Raw genomic sequence first — 22,393 nt, forward strand, 5'->3', positions numbered from 1 at the left:
GGCATGATTGAGAAAACATAAAGGATTTTTATTTCCAAACAAGTTCTGCCTTACAAGAGAAGTAGAAGGCCCCTTATATAGAGATGGAGCCAAGAGTCAAAACAAACGATACATGATTGCAAACAAACAAATACTTATCACATGCCTAACAGGGTAAAAGTAAAAGTAGGGGTAAAAACAAACTAACATGACTAAAGCAAACTGCTTTGTCTAAAGTCAAAAGTGACTTTTTGACAAAATTATATTAAGACAAGACAGATAAAGGAGGACATGACTAAAAGCAGATTCCTTTTATGATTAGCGCAAGCTTTTGTGGATGCATTCCTAGTCATGTGACGGATTGAGCCAAGTCTTTTCTTCCTTTCAACGCCTTCTAACGGCAAGGTTGTCTCATTTGAGCTATTTTAGTTGTTCTTCTTCCCAAGCATCTTGATACATATCTTGAGTAGGTTCTGGAGTTGATATGTCCTTTAGCTCTGGAAATAGCTGGTAAGTTTAGGTCTCTATTTGATATAGGTCCCGGTTGTCTGGTGGGAATGATAGAGGTGTGGATGATGATGCTCCATCATAGGATTCCATTCAAGTAGAGTATCTTATTTGTATAGCAAGGCTTGTGAGTCATTCAAGGAATTGATATTTGATAGATAAAAGGGGACTACTTAGTAGAATAGGTTGGTGAGGGATTAGTCTGAGGGAGGTGCACTTAAGATAAGGATCTAGAATAGGATAATTATTCATTTCACATAAGAATTCTTTTAATTTAATTAAAGTGGAATTTTCATGTGTTGTCCAGTCAGTGATGTTCTTCCATAAGCAAACTTGGTTGGCCACATAAAGTCTTCCCTTACTGTTGAGGTGATAAGGGTGATGAAGGATGAAAAATTAATAGGCCTTTTGTTCATGTAGAGGGATCTCTTATAATAATTCTTTTTGGACTACTCTAGAGAGTTCTTTGCACTATTTAGGGACAGGTGAGAACTATTCAAGGAGCTTTCATAGGGTTGAACCTTCAACAGCTAAGTCATACAGGAAATGATATATTTCTAAGGAAGGAACTTGTCGTACCCGAAAAAATGCGACGCGGACGGCGCCCGAGCGGAGATCCTAGCCTTCGCGGCGGGAACCGGATCGAACGAGGAGTTGGCACTAAGATTTTGAGGTAAATCTCGAGAAACCGATTAATGGAGGATAAGGATGGTCTACGAAATCAGAGAATAGGTTCGGGAGTCGGTTGAGTGTGGGGAAGGTGTTAGGCACCCCACAACACCCGTTCGTTAGAACGGTTACCTGAAGTTCGTTGTGCCTTTTTAATATGGTTTTATAATTATTTTAATTATCCCTTTTATATTCATGTGTTTGATATAAAAATGATAAGAATTAGGTGAGAAATGTTTATTTATTTGGGAGGACGGACTTGACTCAGAATCTAACTCTGAGGCCTACGTACCCTGTGATGGGGATCAAAGTCCACGTAGTTCGGGCTTAAAAATTTGTTGGTGAAAATACTTTGTGAAGGGAAATTAATTAGAAATAATTCACCATTTTGCAAATAAAACAATTTTTAAAATTTTGATATGTGTGTTTTAAATTGCAAAAGGTGATTTAATTTTAATTATTTTCTCCATTTTTGAATTTTTGGAAAAAAGAAAGAAAAGGGTTTAAAATCATTATTTTTTTAATGTTTTATGATTGAGAATTTTAACTGCTATACCTGCAGAGCCTTATTAGTTCATACGGTAATGCAATTATTCTAAGTATCTGCAGAGATTCTGGAACCTCACACGATAAAAGAATTTAGCAATTTAATTTATTTATTTTTAAGTGTTAATAATAGTTTGCTTAAGAATGTATATATGTTTTTAAAGAATTTTAATCATCATACCTATATAGCCTTATTGGCTTATACGATAATATGATTTATCCTAAATATCTGCGGAGATTCTAAAATCTCTCACGATAAAGGAAATAAATTTAATTAATTGATTTAATTAATTATATAATATATATATATATATATATTAAAAATTTAATCGTTATATCTGCAGAGTCTTATTGACTCATACGATAATACAATTATCTTAGAAGTTTGCGGAGATTCAAAAATCTCACATAACTAAAAGATATAATCGGTAAATGTGATTACTACTTAAATTCATTAATTTGATTAATTAATTTTTCTAAATTGTGTATTACATGATTATTTACAAAAAAACATTTATTTATTATAGAAATTAATAATCACTATATCTGTGAGGACTTATTATCCCCACAATGATGTGATTAATTTAAATCTCTACGAAGATTTTTGAAATCTCACATAAGACTTAAATATATTATTAATTTAGGTTATAAAAAAGAAAGTTAAATTTAATGATAGGCCTTTTGAACTCATATTAACATACAAGTTTTACTCTCATATCTGCGAAACCTTATTAATTTACACGATACGAGATTATCCTAAATATTTGCAGAGATACAAGGTCTCACATGATAAAAGGATTAAATAATATTCGCTTTGAATATATTTTAATGCGTAATTATATAACGCATATTTTTAAACATAGAAATCTTAATCGTTATACCTGCGAAGCCTTATTGAATCATACGGTAGTACGATTATCCTAAAGGTCTACGGAGTTTCAAAAATCTCAGATGACCAAAAGATATAATGGGTAAATATAATTATAATTTAAATTCATTAATTTAATTAATTAAAATTATAAAAAATGTTTTTTATTTTATTTACAAAACTCATTTATTTATTTACCGTATAAATTGTGAATCACAATATCTGCGAGGATTTACTATCCCACACGATAATGTGATTAATTTAATTCTCTACGAAGATTCTTAAAATCTCACGTGAGATTTAAATATTTATTATATAAAAAAATTTAATAATGGGCCTTTGAAACTCATATAAATGCCTACAAGATTGATCCTCGTATCCACAAAATCTTATTGATTTCCACGATAAAGGATCATTTTGTGGGGATTTAAATTTTTTATTATGATAAAAAATTTTCTTATGATATGGGTTGTTCAAAAACACATTCATTATATAATCAAGATTTTTAGCTTAACAGAATCTAATTTGTAAAAGTATGTTTGAGTTTTAATTATAGGCGGCCAAAATCAAATCTATAGTGTGATATATCCATCACTGTACCTTATAACAAGCTATGCATACATTGAGATTAGGAAATGATATAATATAAGGCTGCATGAAGTTATGAAAAACTTGTATTAAAACCTGTGCAGAATGAAGTTGATGGATCTTTCTGCAAGTCCTTAAGCTCCTTCAAGATGTGCTTCAAAGCTATATCACTTCCTCCAACTGATGGATCGAATCAGAACCTGTGCATTGCTGGCAATCGAGCCCATGTAACTGAGGGAGAAGAAGAAGATAATCTCGTTCAGTACCCACGTGCACATGTATGCTCTGTTTCTTCACATCAGAGTACTCCATCGCTGTCCTCTCACTCCCTCACTCTCCCTCTTTTATGCTTTGTTTTTATTCTCCTCTCTCCTTTCCAGTTTCGTTCCATCTCTCTCTTTTCTTCCTTGGACTCGCCTCTCCCTCGTGTTTTTGCTGTCTCTTTTTTTTTCTTTCGTCTCTCCTCTATTTTTTTTTTCTCGTGCTCTTTTCTTCCTCCTCTTCTCGGTGCTCTGCTTCTCGTTTCTGGCTTTCTTTTTTTAGTTTTGAATCAGTGCTCCCTCCTTTTCTCTCCTCTCTTCCTCTCCTTTTCTACTATCGTCTAGGTTCTTTGCTCCTTCTTCATGCTCTGTTTTTCGTTTTCTCGTCCACGTGCTCTCTCTCTCCTTCAGTTTTTCTTCCCTCCGTCTCCTCTAGTTTTTTTTTGGCCCAGCCCCTATTTTTCTTCGATTTTTCCTAGCCTCCTCTCTTCGGTTACCCAGCTTCTCCTCATATAGAGAATGGAAAAGGTGAATCATTACTCTCCTGCTCTGCTTCTTCTTCGTTTCTGCCTCTGTCTCTTCTCTTTTTTTGTGCTGTTCCGTCTCTATTTTTTCTATGTTTCTGCCTCTATTTCTTCTCACTTTTTCTATGCTGTTCCATCTGCTTTCTCTGCTGTGCCGTCTCCTGCATGCGTGCGTGCGTCCTTGGTTCTGTTTCTTTTCTCCTACTAGCTGAAAGCATATGCATACGTGTTTCGGTTGCTTGCTGTTTTTTTTCTGCTCTGTTTTGCTTCTTCTGCGCCCAGCCGAAAGTGTACGTGTGTGTTCTTTTTCTGCATGCATCTCTGACTCCTTTTCTTTGCATGTGTGTGTGCTGTGTTTCTCCGCTCATGTTTCTATTTTCTGCATGTTTCTGTTGTGTCTTCTCTGATATTGCCGTACGTTGCTGCTCTACTTCTTTCCTTCTTGTTCTTGGCTGGCTTCGTCTTCCTCTAACTCTAAGCACTAAATTTTGGAACCAATGGGTTAAGATTTAACCCATTGGTTTATATATATATATATATATATATATTTGAAGAGAAAAAAAATCTATAATCCTTTCTTCTCTCTCTCTTTTTTTTCTTTTAAAATCCTGTTTATTAATTTAAAAAAAATTAGAAGAGAAAAAAAAAAGACAAAAGAAATCTAATTTGGAATTAAGCAAGCATGTATTTTTTTTAGAAGATAACAAAATTTAAATGAAGAAATTCAAAAGAAGTTGATTCTCAAAAATTAGCTCCTAATATCTTGAATGGTTGGGATAATTTGAAGAGGGATTTTCTTTTTCAAGATTTAACCTTTCTTTTTTTTTTTGATTTTGTTAAATTATCATTATTATTATTTTTTGAAAATATAATCTTAAAAAGGGATTAAATTTCAATTTTTGTATTTTTTGATTATTTATTAAATTTAAAAAAATGCCCGGACAAAATACGGTGTTCATAGAACTACTATAACACATATATAAAGAGAAGATAATGATCAAATATACTATATGAGTTCATTTGGAATAAGGCCTTTGATGAAGGGGATAGCAAGGTAAGGAGCTTGAATATCAAAATATTCAAGATGAGGTTGGATATGAAATTTCTGTAGGAGAATTTGAAGCCAGTAAAACAGGCTTCTTCTAGCTAACTTTTGGACTTCTGGGACAGTGGTTGGATTGTGTCTTAGTGGGAAACTAAGTTACTGGGCATTATGTTTAGGATGAAGAGGGGTGGCTTTTTTGGCACAGTAATGAGGTTGATTTTTTTTTCTTTCTAAGGTTAGGTAAGCTAATCAGCAATGGTGTTGTGATTTCCTTTTATGTGATAAATTGTTAATTTATAATCAGAAAATCAATCTTTCCATCAAAGGAGTTGTGCTTTAGGGAGGATCTTTCTATTTTGATCTAGGATTTTTGGAAATAACGTGTTGTCCATTTCTACAACAAAGTGATAGGTGCTGAGATAAAAAGTAAATTTTTCAATGCCACATTTCACAGCTAGGACTTATTTGTATGCTATATGATAATGCTTTTCAGAGACTTTGAATTCTTCGCTGGCATGACCATAATAATGTCTCTTCCCATATGTTTCTTCAAGAAGTAGAGCTCCCTAAAAATCATCACTAGCATCAGTTTGCAAGATACACTGTCATTGTCATGAATCCTAAATGGAGGAGAATGTTGACAAATTTGCTTTTGTATGGTTTGGATCCCAAAGAGGTGGATTTTTCCTCAAAAGTCTGGATAGCTGGCTTATGTGATGAGACACTTGAGGAATAAAGTCTTTAATGTAATTAACTATACCCAAAAACTATTGTACTTGAGTTTTAGATAAGTTTTCATTAGAAAAATTTAATAATTCCTCAGTAAGGTGTGGACTAGACTGGTACTATCCATCTTGAATTAACATACCTGAAAATTCTATTTAGGCTATACCAACATATCCTTTCCAGGCAAAAAGCATAATCCTGTACTATTAGATAATTTTGTAGAATTGAGCCAAAAGATCCTTATGCTACTATTTAGTTTCTAAAAATAATGAAATATTATCAATATAAACAAGAGTATTGTGGATAATAGGCTCAAAGATTTTGATCATAGCCTTTTGAAATAGTGATGTGGCAATTTTTAGTCCAAGGGGCATGACTGTCTATTAATATTGGCCATTTAGAATGCAGAAGGCCGTCTTGCATCTGTCTGTAGGATTTCTTCCAAGTTGCCAAAATCTTGCTTTAAGATCAAACTTTGAAAATATCTTGGCTTGCTTCAAATATATCATCTAAGTGTTGATCTTGAGTAGAGGAAATTTGTCATCTTGAAAGAAGGCATTAAGAGGCTTATAATCAATCACCAACCTCTTTTTTCCCCTCTATCTTTCATATCTTTTTTCTACATAAAAGGCTTGGCAAGCCTAATCTGACTTTATAGGCTCAATGAGACCTTATTTGAGTAGGGCTGGACATTCTTCTCTAACCAAGGCAAGATCTTCTACATTCATCCCAGGATGGAATGCTTTTGTTAGGTTGACATCTTCATTTTTCTTAAAAGGGAGCTTGATAAAAAACTCTTTGTTTTTCCATAAAAGAGATGGAAGCTCAAATTGAATATGACTTTTATAACAAAATTCATGAAGTTGATCCCTGATTTTTTCATATCCTAGAGGGGCTTATTGGATCTCCATAATGCTTGAGATGTCAATGTATTCTTTAAAAAATTTTTTAAAATGAATACCCTTAGGGAGTATTTGCAAGTCTTTAGGTTCTTTATACACATCAAATCTAACAAGAATGTCTTCGGTAGGGAGATTGCTTCCAAGAACTTTTATCTAATAAGTGTTTTCAGGGAAAAATCTTACACCAATCTTTCTTTTGATAATAAGATCTATTTTGAAGAGTTTATCATCAGCTGTAACATACTCACTATGAGGGACCCACTCTTCTCGAGGGAGAATAAGGGGCTTCATAATAGTTTTGCAAGAACCAATATCCATGAAAGCTATAATAAAGACATGTTTATCATATTTGGAAGGAATATCTGGATTTTGACATTGGGTCGTGGTAACTGTGGTAGATATGGTAGCTGATTGAGGTTTATAAGGCCTATGGGTGTTGGATTCAAAGGAGATAGGTTAAGGTTTTTAATTAGGCTAGGCCTAATAGCATGAAAGGGAGGATATTGATGGAAAACTTGCTCATCATCTAAACTATCATTAGAAATTGGTAACATATTGCAAGTATTCTCATCCTTTTATGATTGTTCTTCAATAACTAATTCAACATCTTTATCATCATCAAGAGGAGTAACAATCTCAAGGGACTGTAATAACTTCATGTCTTTTTTGGATTTGTTAGGATATCTTTTTGCAAAATGTCCTCTTTGTCCACAGATAAAACATCTATATGATCTCATGGGTTTTGAGGTTCTCTATTTGAAGAATCTAAAAGAACGTTGCCTTTTTGGTCTGAACAGTTTACGCTTGTATTGGTAAAAACTTTTTGTAAGAGCAAAGATTAGTTTCTTTACATTTAGTCTTTAGATAAGGCTTTTTATAGGTTGACTGAAGTCTTGGCTTTCCTTTCAATATAGACTTTAAGAAACTTTGTTGCTTATAAAGTTTATCTAAGGTAGACAAAGCTAGTTGATAAATTTCACCAAGAGAGATTTGTGACATATCTCTTCTTAATGCATTAATAGCCCCGTGTAGCTCTAGTTGGAGTTCTTCTGGTAATGAAGCAGTAAATGTATGTTGAAGATCTTGTCGATCACGTGAGCAACATTTCATTTCAAAAAACTCCTATTGGCTCCTTTTGAAAATGCTGTTGAAATCTCCAATAAATTCCTTATAATTACTCCAAGGAACTAAGAGGCATTGAGCTATATGATTCTAATCTTGTATTCATTAAGAGTTTATAACCACTCTCTTAGGTTTCTAGTCATTTTGAAGATAAATTTTGAAAAAACTTCTCACATGGTAACATTAAATCTTATCATTTGTAAATCAATCAAAGCATTAAATTCTTGAAGTTTATCTCTCCACTTGTATGGAGGAGTATCATCAAATGTAAATTAGGATCCAAATGTAGGTTTGAAATTTGAGTCTTGATGGATAGGTGTATATTGAACACCTTCCATAGTTATTGCTACTGATTCTTTATCAGGGAGATCTTCCACAACTGTTTCTGTTCTAGATTATCTTCTGGGTTCTTCCTGAGTTGGTTATTGTTGAGTTTGAGGTTGGACCATAGAAATCTTTGATAGATCAACCAGGTGGTTTAATTGGTTTGATTTAGAATTTGTGTATTTTGTGGAGTTCTTAATTAAGGCTACAAAATGTGAATCTTCTTGTTCAAAAAAAACTGGCCAAAAATAGAATTTTTCATAGAAGTAATTGTTCTAGAGGGGTTTGAGGCATCTTTAATCCCTTTAAATTTTTCAAATGTAGTTGGTGGTTTGGTCTTTGGTGGAGAATTAGGTGGTATCTTTATAATCAAGGATTTTTCTAGAATTTTAATAAATGATGGTGAGGCTTGATATTCTTAAGGCTTTTGGTAAGAAGGTGAATTATAGGTCACGGGTGTTTTTGGTTTTTATGGTGGTTGTTTCTAGGCTTTTCTAAGAACTGAATAAGACATCTTGAAACCTTACTGTAATCAGGCTTAATTGGGTATGTTGGGTGTATAGAAGTATAGGTCGGGAATTGTCTAGTCATGATGGGAAAGGTTGGATGGCATTCATAAATAGTCCTGGACTAGTCCTAGGCTAAGTTTGCTTCTATTTGTTATAGCTGCTTCTTTACTTTATAAATTTCTTTTTGTTTTCTAAAGTATTTTGGTCCATCATATCCTTGATCTATAAATTTAAGGAGCTCTGTATCCATCTTCTATTCTCATCAGTAGAGTCTTTAATAAAGATTCTGTATTCGATCATCAATTAGATTAACTTGTGAGAATGGGTTTTTTGATGTGATTGTCAAATAATCAAGCTTAGAATCTATTTTGTGAAGGACTCTATTTTGATTGATAGCATTTTGAGACTACCAGTTTAGAACTTCTTTTGCTGGAGTTACAGGCTTAAGAATCCCTTTAGGGGATACTTCTGTTTATAGGACAAAGGGCCTGCTAGTCACCTTGGTCCTATTATCAATTTTTCTCTCAAGAGGAGGAAATTCTTCCTTATAGGGTCTCATCATAGCAATACAAGGCAAAGCTTGTACTAGTACAGGTGGGACTATTGGAATTATAGGTTCAAGTATTTGTTGGATGGTTGGAATTATTAAATCTAGCTTCTTAAGTGGGTGAAGGTCCTCATGGCCAAGTTCTTTGAGAAGTTCAAAAAGAGTACTCCTTTCAATGGGAGGATTTAAGGGTCTTACCCATTTTCTTTTTAAGGTTTGTTTTGAGCCATGGTCACCATCATCATCCTTTAGGGGTCACTTATGTCCACATAGAGATCTAGGATGTTTGGGCTTCCTAGTCTTTCTCTTTCTGGAATTGCAATCATCATCATCTAAATCATTATAGAAATAATAGTCACAACTAGGATCACATATTTTTAGGGCACAATACCAAATAAAATGACCATTAATATTGAGACATAAACAAGTTGAGCATCTACATTAAACCACTCAATTGGAGGATGTTCTTTGTATGATGTAAAATCTGGAGAAATAGACATAATCCTTTTAAAGATCTTGTTTAGATTATGGTTCCAGGTTTCTTAAAAATAGACTTAACAGTACTGTCCTGCTTCTTGTAAATGATAGGAGTTTTGTAGTATAAACATATCTTTGAACACTATGAAACTGCTTCTCATAATTGTTGATCCATTCTAAAGACATCATGTCAGCTAGTTGTTCAGTAGGTAATTGTCTTGGGATTTATAGGATTGATGGATTCTCCGAATTCCTTGCATCCATAAACAAGGCATCACCAATTATATTGGGAAAACCAAGTTTATGACTTAATTAGTGGCATGAAAGCTATGGTTTTAATGCAATTCATACCACATCTTAAGGGATAATATTTTTTATTATTGTTGTTTGTATTAATTATCTTCTATGATATGTAATCGCTATATGGTAACACACTATTCTCATATGAGCAATTATCTAATTTTCTTAATATACTCTTCCTGACCTATATATAAAACATTAATAACTACTCATGGTTTAGGTGAAACTTTAATCACTTAAAAATTTTTACATATTTCTAATTATATCCTCCTTAAATATCTAATATAAGTGCATTAATAATAACAATTAAAATTTAAATATATTGTTTTCTTTTTCAAAATTAGTAATAAATGCAATAGAGATATAATAAAAAAATTAATTATAAAAACTATCTAACACTTTATATTTTAGACCAAGTAATATTTTTAAAAGATGTTTTATATTATAGTTTGGATAACTATTTTATTAAAACATGGGAATCAAAGAACTCTTTGTTGACAAGTTTTAAAGCTTCTATCAAAGTCACAGATTGCATTCAATTTTCCTAAATCTGTCATATAAAAGCTTCTTGATATTATATAAAATATATAAAATCTTGAGTCTTTTTTGGCTTTTTTTTAGGTGATGGATGTTCTTTTCTTAGCACAAAAGTAATCATTTTTCTTTTTCTTTTTCTGTTCATTGATTATTACTAATAAATAGATCGCGATGACATATTGGCAGAATAATAGGAATATTTTGCACATAATCATCCTCACAACAAAAATGCATCCAACTCACTTGAATGATTAAAAAATGAAAACATCTTTCCCTATATATATATATATATATATATTCTATGTTATATACTTCACAATGTCGTATTTATAAAGTATTTGGGATATTTGTTGCGCAAATTAAGAAAAACTATTATGTTGATTTATTTATTTAAAAAATTATAACTTTTCAAATATATCCTTGTTAATTAAAGGAGTCGCAATTTCATCATTTGCGTAAATGCTTTCTCTGTTATAAGAATACCATTAAAAGAAGGGAAATCTCAATAAAGACCCTTTGACCATAGTTAATAAAAAAGAGAATCCCAAAAATTTTGAAATTTCACTATAGTTTAAGAGCACCAAAGTGAAATTAAAATGTTGAGAGAAATGACAAAAGTAACCCCTCCACAAAACATACCCCAGACGACGCAAGCATGAGTTGCTCATTTCTCTACTATCTATTGTTCATTACCCTACACTTAAGTTGTTCATTGACCTATGTTATTTGTTCATTATGTTCAATTGATTTCATTCCAAATATTTTTATCAGACTAATATAAGTTGTTCATCTCCTTACATACTATTGTTCATTACCCAACATTATATTGTTCATTGCCTTACTGTCTATTGTTTATCCATTACTTTCAGTTGATTTCATTCCAAATTTACTGAAAGATAAAAGAAGTCGTACTAGGAAAGCTTGGGGTTATGCAAGATCAAGGTTTGAGTTTTGCACTAGGTAGGTATGGTTTTGAAATAGAGTTGTTGAAGTATTAAGAGAGATTGTGTAGAACATATATATTTGTGGTGGCTTTCCTTTTATAAGCACGAAGTAGTAGTTTTTCCTTGACTATATGCTCAACTTTTTTGATAGAGCCATTAGCTACATTTTTCTCCTAAGTCTCATCCACTCTTTGGCATTTTTCAAGTGGTGCATCAGTTCTCCTTCTTTGCAAATAACCCCCTTTTTTTAAGAAGATTTATGTGGACTTTAGCTAAAATTACTTCTTTTAGCCCAAATTGTTAGGTTTGAGGCAAAACTCATATTTTGGCCTAAACAATTGCCCTTTGCATTAGCTAAATTCATTGCAAGTTTATATGGATATTTGATTTGTTCCATCCTCCATGTATTCCTAATGTATGTGACATGGGACTTAAGAAGCTAGTTGTTTTTAATCAAAGTTCTAAAGGCATAGAGTTCGCTTCTAGTTCATCATCTCTAAAGAGTTAGGTGCTCTTATAGAGTTGCCTCCTAGGTTCTTTATTTATAACTGGCTTTAAAGGCCTAAAGATGACATCTGATTCTTCACTTGTAACTTATTCCAAAGGCTCAAAGTTAGCCTCTGGTTCATCATCTTCGTAAAGATAATCTTTGAAGCTATCAAAAGAGTACCCTCAGGTTCTTCATATAAGATTTCTTCTAAAGACCTAGAGTTGGCCTCCAGCTCATTATCCTTGTAGAGCTCATTCTTGAAGCTATATGAAAAGTTCCCCTTGAGCTCTTCAAATATGCTTGGATCTAAAGGCTAAGAGTCAGCTATTGGCTTGTCTTCTTTACAAAGCTTATCCTTGAAGCTATTAGAGTACCCGTCGAGCTCTTATAATATGCTCTTGATAGACTTAAGGTACTTATTAAAGGCCATGATGCATTGCCTTAAAGGCTCTAAGATCTCTACTTGATGCTCTATGTTGCATTTTGAGGTTCTTGATACTTGTTCAGGGTTCTAATGTGTGGTTGGGAAGATGGCATACACCTTAGAGCTCTTCTTATCATACCTGTTTTTGGATCATAATGTAGTTAACCTGGGTACTATGCTTTTAGTATCACATTCTAGACCCTGAGATTAGGTATAATTTTTATCATTATTTTTCAATTTAATGGTATAGTTCCATGCCAGTTCCACAAGGATGTGGCTCCGTTCTGGTTAGATCCATGATTCTTCTAGAGCATAAATCATTATAGCATGGTTCTTTAAGTATTCTAATTCCTAGATCATTGGCTCTTTGGGAGCCCAAGTAACTAATTCCAAGAGTGTGTTAATCTATAACTTTGCTAGAGCACTGATATCTAAAGCATGGTTCTCTAAGTATTTAGGTTCTATAATCTCATTTGAGTATTTTGATTCCATATCAATGGCTCTTAGGTCATTGATTCTAGGGGTGAGCCAATTCATGAGTCTACTGGAACGCTAATCTCTAAGCATAGTTCTTTAGGTATTCTAGCTCTTAAATCACTAGCTCTTAGGGAGACACAGGGTCACTGATTCCAAGGGTCATTAATCTATGACTTTGTTGAAGTGATGATCTCTAGGTATTTTGGTTCCTAGATAGCTAGCTTTTAGGGAGCTTAGGTCATTGATTCCAAGGGTTCACTGATTTATGACTCTATTGGAGAGATGATATCTAGGTATTATGATTCTCAGATCACTAGCTTTTAAGGTGTCTAGTACTTAAGACAATTCTCTAAGTCATCAAGTTTAAAGAAATCATTCTCGCATTGAAAATATCCAACTCATTAGTACACATGCATAGATCCTATTAGGCATGCCAAAAAATTGTTCACAATGTTTGGGCGTGTTAAATGAGCATGTCCTCAAAAGGAGTGATGTACCTGACTTTTAAATCAAACAATAAGTTCCAAGTGTCCTTTACTACAACTTCCCTAAATACAAGTGCTTATAAGTAAAAGGAATAAATAAATAAAGATGAAGAAAAATGTGGGCATTTCATGGTGAGAGCAATCATGATATTGAAAATGATATAAGCAAAATTACATGAAATAAAAGATGGAAAAGTAAAAGAAAAAATGCTAGTATGTTGTTATTGCTATTTTGCTGGGAGCAGGCATTCTATTAGTTACTGGAGAACCCACTATTCTTTGCTAAATGCATAGCGTGCTAAGAAAATTATGTTGAATGTGCTAAAGGATAAAAGGAGTCACGCTAGGCAAGCTTGGGTGATATAGGGTCAAGGTTTAAGTCTTGTACTTAGCAAGTCTAGTTTTGAGGTTGAGTTGTTGAAATGTTTAGAGAAATTGTGTAGACCACGCACATGTGTGATAGGTTCCTTTTATTGGCACAAAGTAATAATTTTCCCTTGACATGCTCAACTTTTTAGGGCTATTAATTGCAATTTTCTCCTATGTTTCATCCACTCTTTAGCATCTTTAAAGTGGTGCACCGATTCTTCTTCTTAGCAAGTAATTACCTCTCTTTTAGAAGATTTATGTGGGCTTGGTGTCAGGTCCCACATCGGAAGGACTTGGGGAGGGTCCTGACTATATAAGTGGGTGCACTGCACACCCTAATATGTTAGCCTTTTAGGGAGAGAGTAATGGCCCTGTGACAAAGTAGCATTAGAGCCAGACCCGAATTTGCCCATTCAGTGGGTCCCTCTGGTAAGCCACCCATAACGAGACGTCATGGATTGGCTGGGGAGTTGCCAGGTCCTACATTGGAAGGACTTGGGGAGGGTCCTGACTATATAAACGGGTGCGCTACACGCTCTAATAAGTTAGTCTTTTGGGAAGAGAACAATGGCTCCATGACATTGGGCTAAAATTACTTCTTTTAGCTCAAATAGTTAGGTTTGAAGCAAAATCACATTTTTGGCTAAACAATAAGTAAAGACCATGATTTGTTATTAGAATTTCAATAATTTAGGATATATAATTGTCATTAATGTTCTTATAGGATCCATGTTTTCCCTAAACAAAAATATTAAAAGAAATTTTATAGAAATTAGGTTAGGTTCATTTTTTCCCTTAAATTATTCATAAAGGAGCACCTAGTATTTTAACTCTTTGTAGTAGCAATGTTATCTTTAAAATATTTATCATGTAACAATGTTACCCTTGATGTTGAATTCTCAAAAACGTTCATTAATTGTGTGGCAGAGGACTGAATGAACAAGTGGGCCGAATGAGGCCATAACTAATGGACATTTTTTAGGATTTAACATTCGGGAGAACATTATTACATTTTAATTATTTTAAAAGTGATACCACTATCACAAATAATTTAAAATATTAAGACTGTTTGAACAATCATTTAAGAATAAAAGAGAACTTCAACTCTTAGAGATTTTAAATCTTGTTTTCCCCCGTCAACCATATAAATCGCATTTTGTTTTATATATGTACACACACATATACATATATATAATTGACGCAATTGCGTGCGCTTGGAAGGCACGAGCACTGCTTGCACAAGCCCCGTACTCTAAGGCTGAAACCCTTGTTCGACTGTCAATGATGCATTTTTTAATTAAAAATAGAAAAACCACACTACTTATATATATCACCAAACACCTACAGTTGTTGGTTTAGTGGGATCCCACAGTGCTTAAAAAAAATTAAAAAAAAAACGAGATCAAATTTCATTTGACCTACACAGTCCACAATGTTACGAGATCAAATTTCATCATTAATTTTATAATCTTATTTGTTGACAATCTATAAATATTTTTGGAAGTACTCTGAGTCTGAGAGCATATTCTAGTTGATCTTGGTAATTTTCCAAAATCCAACTTACCTAAATTTAAAAAAAACATTAATTAAGTAAATAATATCACATCACTTGTCTGCCTTCAGAGAACATTGAGGAGATCAAACTTGCGCCATATATAAAGAAAGCTATCCACTTTTGACATTTCCTGACCCGAGAACCTCAAATTCAAAATGCGTCAATGGCATCTTGGCCAGAACTTTTGAGATATCAACCTCAACAGAAATGGATATTTTAACCACTCTCCTCTTACGTTGACCTAAACATCGCTCCAGTGCATGGCATCCCAAGTCCAAAAAGGACTTGATTTCTCTCCACTATAACTCTACAATAAATTTAAACCATTCAAATCAAATTTTAATGTTACAGATTAATCTATATTTTTTAAAAATTATCAATATAAATATTAAATCCAATCTAGTAGAGTAGTTTCTTCTGATAAAAAAACTCTCTCTATTATTCAATAGTCATAAAAAAAATATACATCAAGTTAATCTTTAAAAAGACACAATACATGTAAGCATAAGTTTCACTGAGATTAGATCCCCACTTGCAACTGCATCATCCTCAAGAGAGAGAAAAAAGCGGTCACCAGATTCTAACCAGTCCTCGCCCCCCCCTTTCTCGGCTGACTACATAACCATCTCCCCTCTCTCTCTTCTAACCATTCCTTTCCTTCTCTTTCTTGCAGGAGTATGCAAGTCTTGAGAGAAAGTTCACTGCACAATCACGATATATGTATAGCATTAGCATATCAAATTTATTAAAGAATAGAGTACAATGACGTCGTACAATTCATTTAGTCAATTTCATCTAATGGGATAAGGGATATTATTGTTGTTGTATTTAGTGGATGATAACATGATAAACAATTGGATCCCATTGATGAAGCTGCTTCAAAGTGTGGACTGCGGCTGAACAATTGCACTGCAGAGGCTGCAGACAAACCGAACCCTAAAATTGACAAATCATCAAAGCTTTATCTTCTCCAAAGGGTACAACAAATTCATCAGGAGTAATTCCTACAAGACTTTTTGAGATTATATACCTGTAATCTAGAAACTTCTTATTCTATCTTTTTGTCACATGATGCAGTTCAGCAAATTCCAACAGTGGATTATGGTACAGATGCCTTCATATATTCTCTAGCCCAAGGAGACAAAACCATAATGAAGCACCTTAAAAGTCAAAAAAAGAAAGGATTTTTAAAAGCCCAAAAAATGATCAGAAGTTCTATTCCTTTTTGACCTAGTTAATGGTTCCACTTCTAGTATATTCCTGAGGAATCATTTTGAGACACCTCGTGATTGAATATTGCCATTACATTTTTTGTAAGCAGCAGCATCGTCAACATCAAGTCTAACATTTCGTAACTCCATGCCCAGAACAGAAAGCAAGTCAAAAAAGTAACTGATTACAGAAGTATTAATACTTCCTAATTAACTCTTCTTCATATAAAAAATATTCAGGCAATTATCGCGCAGCTAGGACAGACAATAACTCACTGGCAGAGGCCACTAACCTACAGAATAAGAACATGGGAACATCATTATTGTTGAGCAATAAGTTTGCTTAAGAGATCAGTCACTGATAAATTTTTATCTACCAGAATGGAAATCTTTTAAACTGAAATCAAGATTGAGATATTACTTCATTTGAGTAATTACCTCTTCGTTATATAAATAAACATTCAGGCTCTCATCAAGCAGTTAGGACAGACAATAACCCACTGGCAGAGGCCACTGACCAACAGAAGAAGAACATAGAAACATTATTATTGTTAAGCATTAAGTTTCCTCGACAACTAAGTCAGTGAAAAATTTTAGCTGTCAAAACGGAAATTTTTCGAACTGAAAACAAGATTGAGATATTACTTCATTTGAGTAATTACCTCTTTCTTCATAAATAAACATTCAGGCTATCATCAAGCAGTTAGGACAGACAATAACTCACTGGCAGAGGACACTGAACTACAGAATAAGAACATAGAAACATCATTAATGTAGTTTCCAGTTAATTTTTCTAAGATACAAATATCTCACCATTTTAGGTTTCAAATTACAAATTTCAAAAACACTTTCAGGATTTCTTTTAACAAAAGGACAAAACTTAAGTACATTTTTTAGGTCTTTGCTATCAATAAGTACATTTTTTAGGTCTTTGCTATCAAGCTATTCCAATAAAAACATGATAAGTCATATTTTATAGCTCAGCACCACATAAATAAGCCTTGAAAAAAAAAATTTACCTCAAACATATGCTTCCGAAGCAAAGTCCTATGGAACTTTACTGAAGTCATGTCCTTAATAAAAACCTGCATGAAGAAAAACCAGAACCAAAATAGAAGGCGAAGAAATATATATCACAATATACGTAAAGAGAGATGGGGAAGGGGGGATAGTCCTTGTCAAATCTATCAGCCCTCGGATTTCCAGCATAAAAAGGGATAAGCCATTGCATTAATCTTGGATCCAAAGAAGGTAGTCAATTCGTCAATCTAGCTAGCAGAACGAAAAGGATCAGACTTTAGACCACAGCAGGGTTCAAATCAGAGGAATCCCAGATAGTCACATTGCACGCAGCAAGTAAATATAAAGCTGTCAAAAGCAACTTGATAACTAGTTTGTTATTGGCAAGGTTGGGTGACAAACTAAATAAACTAACATTTTTACAATCTCAGTGAGCTACTTATAGTGGCAGCATTGAACACAACTGTGACAAGCAATCTAAAACTGTTAAGTATATCATCTGGGACTTAAAAAAAAGGTCATAATTTAGTAAGTGCACGTTACCAGTTGACAATGAGCTGGCCCAACCTATTTACCAGCCTAAAATCTCAAGCTGAAATATGATCACTGTCAGTGGGATAAACTAAAGAAAAAGGCAACTAACATAGAAGTATTTAAAAAGTAAAAACAATATATCTAATGATGACATGAGAGCAAATCTATCTTTTGGTTTAGAAGAAATAGTCAGATGATTATACGCTGATGAATTAATGTATAATAAACCATTTATTTAATGGCATTGTCAAGTAACAGAAACATGCTTGGTATAATTGTGAGCGAAAATTTGCTATTTATATCCTGATCAATACCTAAGAAGTTCCCCGAACTACAGCACATATACAAGCTATCAAATCAAAATCAAAATAGATCAATATTAGAAGGAAAGGTGAAAGAATATCATGCGTTTCATTTCGGTATCACACAAACATAATCTCCAAAAAAATCTATGTATGTGTAGCTTCAATGAAATTTAAAAAGATTCTGTTCTATATCTTCCCTTTCACATTCAAGAGCATTTATGTTGACAAGTGCAGATCTTAGAATCAATAAGAAAGTAAAACTCCAACAAAGTCCTTTAAAGCATTTCGCTTCATTAATAACACAAATACAATAGTGGGATAAAAAACCACGCCCGTATTTGTCAATTCAAGCAACATTACAATTGCAATAGTGGAAAGAATTCTGTTCCATTTATATCTCTTATGACACCTAAAAAGGTCCAGAAATTACACCTTACATGCAACATGGATAAACGGATAACAGATCAAAAAGAAAAAGTAAAAGAAAGCAAGGTAAATAGGGAAAGTTTGCCATCGATGCACAACCCTTTTTCAGTATCTCATTAGCACGCCAGCAAAGGACATAATCAAGATACTGTTAACTCCAATAAAGTATGAAGTATAAAACAGATCCTAGCATCAACATAGGAGTTAAAGTAGGGAAAAAAAACTCATTTGAAAGCATCACAGCGTGTAGTTGTGTGAAGGAACCATTACTCGACAGCCAGATAATCATGTGATGATTGTTGAATCCCTTCACTATCTAACTCCCTCTCCCTCCCTCCCTCCCTCTCGCGCCAATGGTCACACATATTTGCTTACCAGTTCACGAACAAAAATCTTCCTTGCCTCACATTTGATACCTGTATTTTTATCCCAATAATTCAGAAAAAATTGTTTCAATGTTAGAAATTTACAGGCACCCCCCTCTTCTTCTTCTTCTTCTTGTTCTTGTTCTTCTTCTTTTTAAAGACTTCTCTTGCTCAAATATGTCAACCATTTACGATTACATTTCTTTCATTCTTGTTTACATGTTCCCCTCCAACTCGGCCCGTGAAAACATGGATGATATGGTAAGCCATCTAAGAATCAAACTTTACTAATTTATCATGACAATGAATAGCTGCAAACAAACACATTTGCAATGGGGGAAAGCGATCTAAAAAGCAGTAATATTTACTTAGAAGTGATGCATGCTAATTCATCATTATATCACCAGTCAGAGTTACATGTTTGAACTCTCCCTTGATCAGATGACATTGGAAACCAGTTCTCAAATTCTTGAGATTTAAAATAAAGCTGTAAAACAGTAATTACGATTTACGAGCTAGGGGAAAAAAATAAATAAATAAAACTGATATTGCCACAATTCTTCTCTAAAAAGAAACTGAACAAAATAACTCATGTACATCTGTGACTACACATAACCCTTCCCTGTTATCACTATTCGAACATTTATTGGATGCCTCAGTCAGACGAGGCCCAAAAACCAGATACATTTGTTATCCATCTTCATATGATCTGTTGGTATATGGTATTTTATACCTTCTGCTGACAGCAAAAAAAATGTTCCACAGTCAGAAGAAGTCAGAAACCCAAAGAACAGCCAATGTCCAAGAAGGCTAGAACCGGCAACTGGAAAGTCTAACCCTGCAAGAAGCATAAAGATTTCTCAGTATCATGAGTTTAACCGACACGAGAAGTTGAATACATAACGAACACTCATTTGTCTTAAATAAGATAGTCCATTTACTATTCTTTAATGGAGAAGGGGTTTAGGTTATCTTGAAGACAATGAAATTTCTCTCTTAACTAACAACATCCGTATCATCAATTTAAGCATGGACACACAGAGAAGGAACACAAACTAGCACAGGCCCAGTAATATAATTATTCATATGGATCTTGAAGAGTAGTGCGTCATGTCTAATACAAGTGTCCAAGATGTTTCAAACACAAATACGGCTTCCATCAACGAAGGACAAGGCTCACATAGATCAAATGTAAACTAGACTTCATCAGAAAAGATTCTGAAAAGCATGCCAACACACAATAAATCAAAACATGGTGAAACAAGACTCTGAAAGGATTACCTTGAGAGGAGCATCAGGAACTCGATACATGTCAGGAGTCACCGATGTTAACCACAAGCCCGGAAAAAGACCCTGCAAAAGATTAGCAACGCTTGCATCAAATCCCCACAAAAGTACAAAACAGATAATCATGTGATCAAATTGGGATTGAAAATTACATCAAGCAGTCTCTGCACAACCCTAGCTCTCTTCTTTGGCCGCCTGGGGGCCTTCGACCCAGTCCAGATCAAGAAATCCTCCTCAATTTCTTCCTTTGAAAGAGACACTGAAAGTTTGCGCTTCTTCTTTGCAGCTTTCTGCTCAGTGACAATCGATTCCGGTTGAGTTTGAGCAGGCGGCAAGGGTTTATTCTCCTGCAACGGCGCTCCATTGGCATTTGGAGGCTTTGTCACTGCCCGTCTCGGCCTCAGATTCCAAGTCTTCGCCACAGGTTCTTCATCGTCATCCGCCCATTCGGTATCATCCTCGGCATCAGTATCAGCCTTGCTCCTCGCCGGTGCTCGGGTAAGTACAGTTTGATGGAAATGCGATCCCTTCAGTTTCTCCTCCTTTTTCAGTTTCAGCTTCTTGTCCGAACTTTCAACCGAATTCAAAGCTCGAATCTCGCTAGCAGATACAGTCTTCAAATCATCGTGAGCAGAATTGCCCGATCCAGAAGAGTTTGGAGGCCGGTAGGACAACTTGATGAGCCTGTTGTCATTCTTTCGAGCAGAGCGATGCTGATCCTGATCAGAATGACGCGAAGGCGACAGATGAGTGGGACCAAGAGGCCTGCGAAAGCGCTGGGAATTGGACTGATTCATCGACCACTTCAAGTTGAGAGGAAAATTGTGAAGCGGCTGGTGAGTCTTTGCAGGAGAGAACGTCGAAGCCATGGACGGCGATTGGCAGATGGACGGCGGTGGAGGAGGAGAAGGCGGAGGAGGAGGTATTTCGGATTTGGGTACTGAATGAAACACCATGAATCAACTGGGTTTCACAGGACGTAGATTATGCTTAATGGGATTCCGTTAATGAATAAGAGAAATCAAGAAACCCATCAAGATCAACAGAGAGAAGACGATGAAGGCAGAAAAATTTGAGGGATTGAAACGAGCCCTTGAATTAGGGTGAAAAGTTGAGAAATTGCGAAGAATGAGAGCAATTTATGAACAGAAGAGGTAGGAGGAAGTTGTGGTGCGTCAAACTAGACGACGGTTTCGAGCTATGACACCTGCCTCCGGAAGAAGAATGTAAGTAACAATTCTTAGAATGCGAGATCAGAACTTTAAAAATCTAAAAATGTTTTCAGGGTTTTAAAAAAAAAAAAAAAAAAAAAAAAAAAAAAAAAAAAAACAACTTACTAAACCATCGCTCTAGTCAGATCAGGGTATCTTCTAACTAGAGGTAGTATTATACTCATTTTACCAACCGCACTACTATGGGTTACTCTTCTTGTTTCTCCCTTTTAATATAGCATGAGAAAAGCTATTATTTATTATTTTATTTTTATTTATGAGTAAAATCATATATTTTAATAAATATTTATTATAATTTTTTAAATCATCTCTCATAAAATTATAATTTTTATTTATGAAAAATAATTAATGAAACTTTATTTTGAATAAGTATAATGATATTTTAGTTTAATTCTTTTATTCCAGATACAATTATTATCATTAACTAATTTTTTAATATTGATATAATTATTTTCTCTTATATATAAAAATAGAATGAGTATTAAAAGAAAATTCATGTTTAGAAGCCATTGGTGATATTTAATATAAAGTACTTAATAAAGGTATTAATTATATTTTTTAATGTTATTGTTGTTTAAACTCATTAATTATGAGAATAAATATGATGTAAATTTTTTATTTTAATATAAGTAAAATTAAAAGTTTATTCTTTTTTTTTGACAAAATTAATGAATTAACCATCTTATATTGGCTCCAATGAGATAGTTGAATGTCTCTTATAATAGAGACTAAAGGAAGTATTACTATAGTTCTTAATACAAGACAAAGTTATTTAACTTCATGCTTATTAAAAAATGTTGGTTATATGATATAATTGAAAAAATATATATATGTAACTT

General features: G+C 33.8%; 1 protein-coding gene and 1 long non-coding RNA gene across 3 annotated transcripts; both read right to left on the bottom strand.

Moving 5' to 3' along the window:
* Nucleotides 1-15,596: 15,596 nt before the first annotated feature.
* LOC129288392 (uncharacterized) lies at nt 15,597-19,019 on the bottom strand. Of its 2 annotated transcripts, XR_008587993.1 has the most exons (3): nt 17,405-19,014; nt 17,048-17,126; nt 15,597-16,898 (listed from the first exon to the last, which is right to left on the bottom strand). It is a non-coding gene; the product is annotated as an uncharacterized LOC129288392 (long non-coding RNA). The 2 variants fall into 2 exon arrangements; XR_008587992.1 differs by having other exon boundaries at nt 17,048-19,019.
* A 532-nt stretch (nt 19,020-19,551) lies between these two features.
* LOC129288391 (uncharacterized) lies at nt 19,552-21,551 on the bottom strand. Its single transcript, XM_054924929.1, has 3 exons — nt 20,475-21,551; nt 20,317-20,388; nt 19,552-19,873 (listed from the first exon to the last, which is right to left on the bottom strand). Exons 1-3 carry the CDS (start codon nt 21,276-21,278, stop codon nt 19,868-19,870), a joined length of 882 nt encoding a protein of 293 aa, XP_054780904.1. The 5' UTR covers nt 21,279-21,551; the 3' UTR covers nt 19,552-19,867.
* Nucleotides 21,552-22,393: the final 842 nt, after the last annotated feature.

The sequence above is a fragment of the Prosopis cineraria genome, unplaced genomic scaffold (genome assembly GCF_029017545.1).
Source record: "Prosopis cineraria cultivar Desert tree isolate PC_DT_omini unplaced genomic scaffold, ASM2901754v1 PC12, whole genome shotgun sequence".
NCBI lineage: Eukaryota > Viridiplantae > Streptophyta > Magnoliopsida > Fabales > Fabaceae > Prosopis > Prosopis cineraria.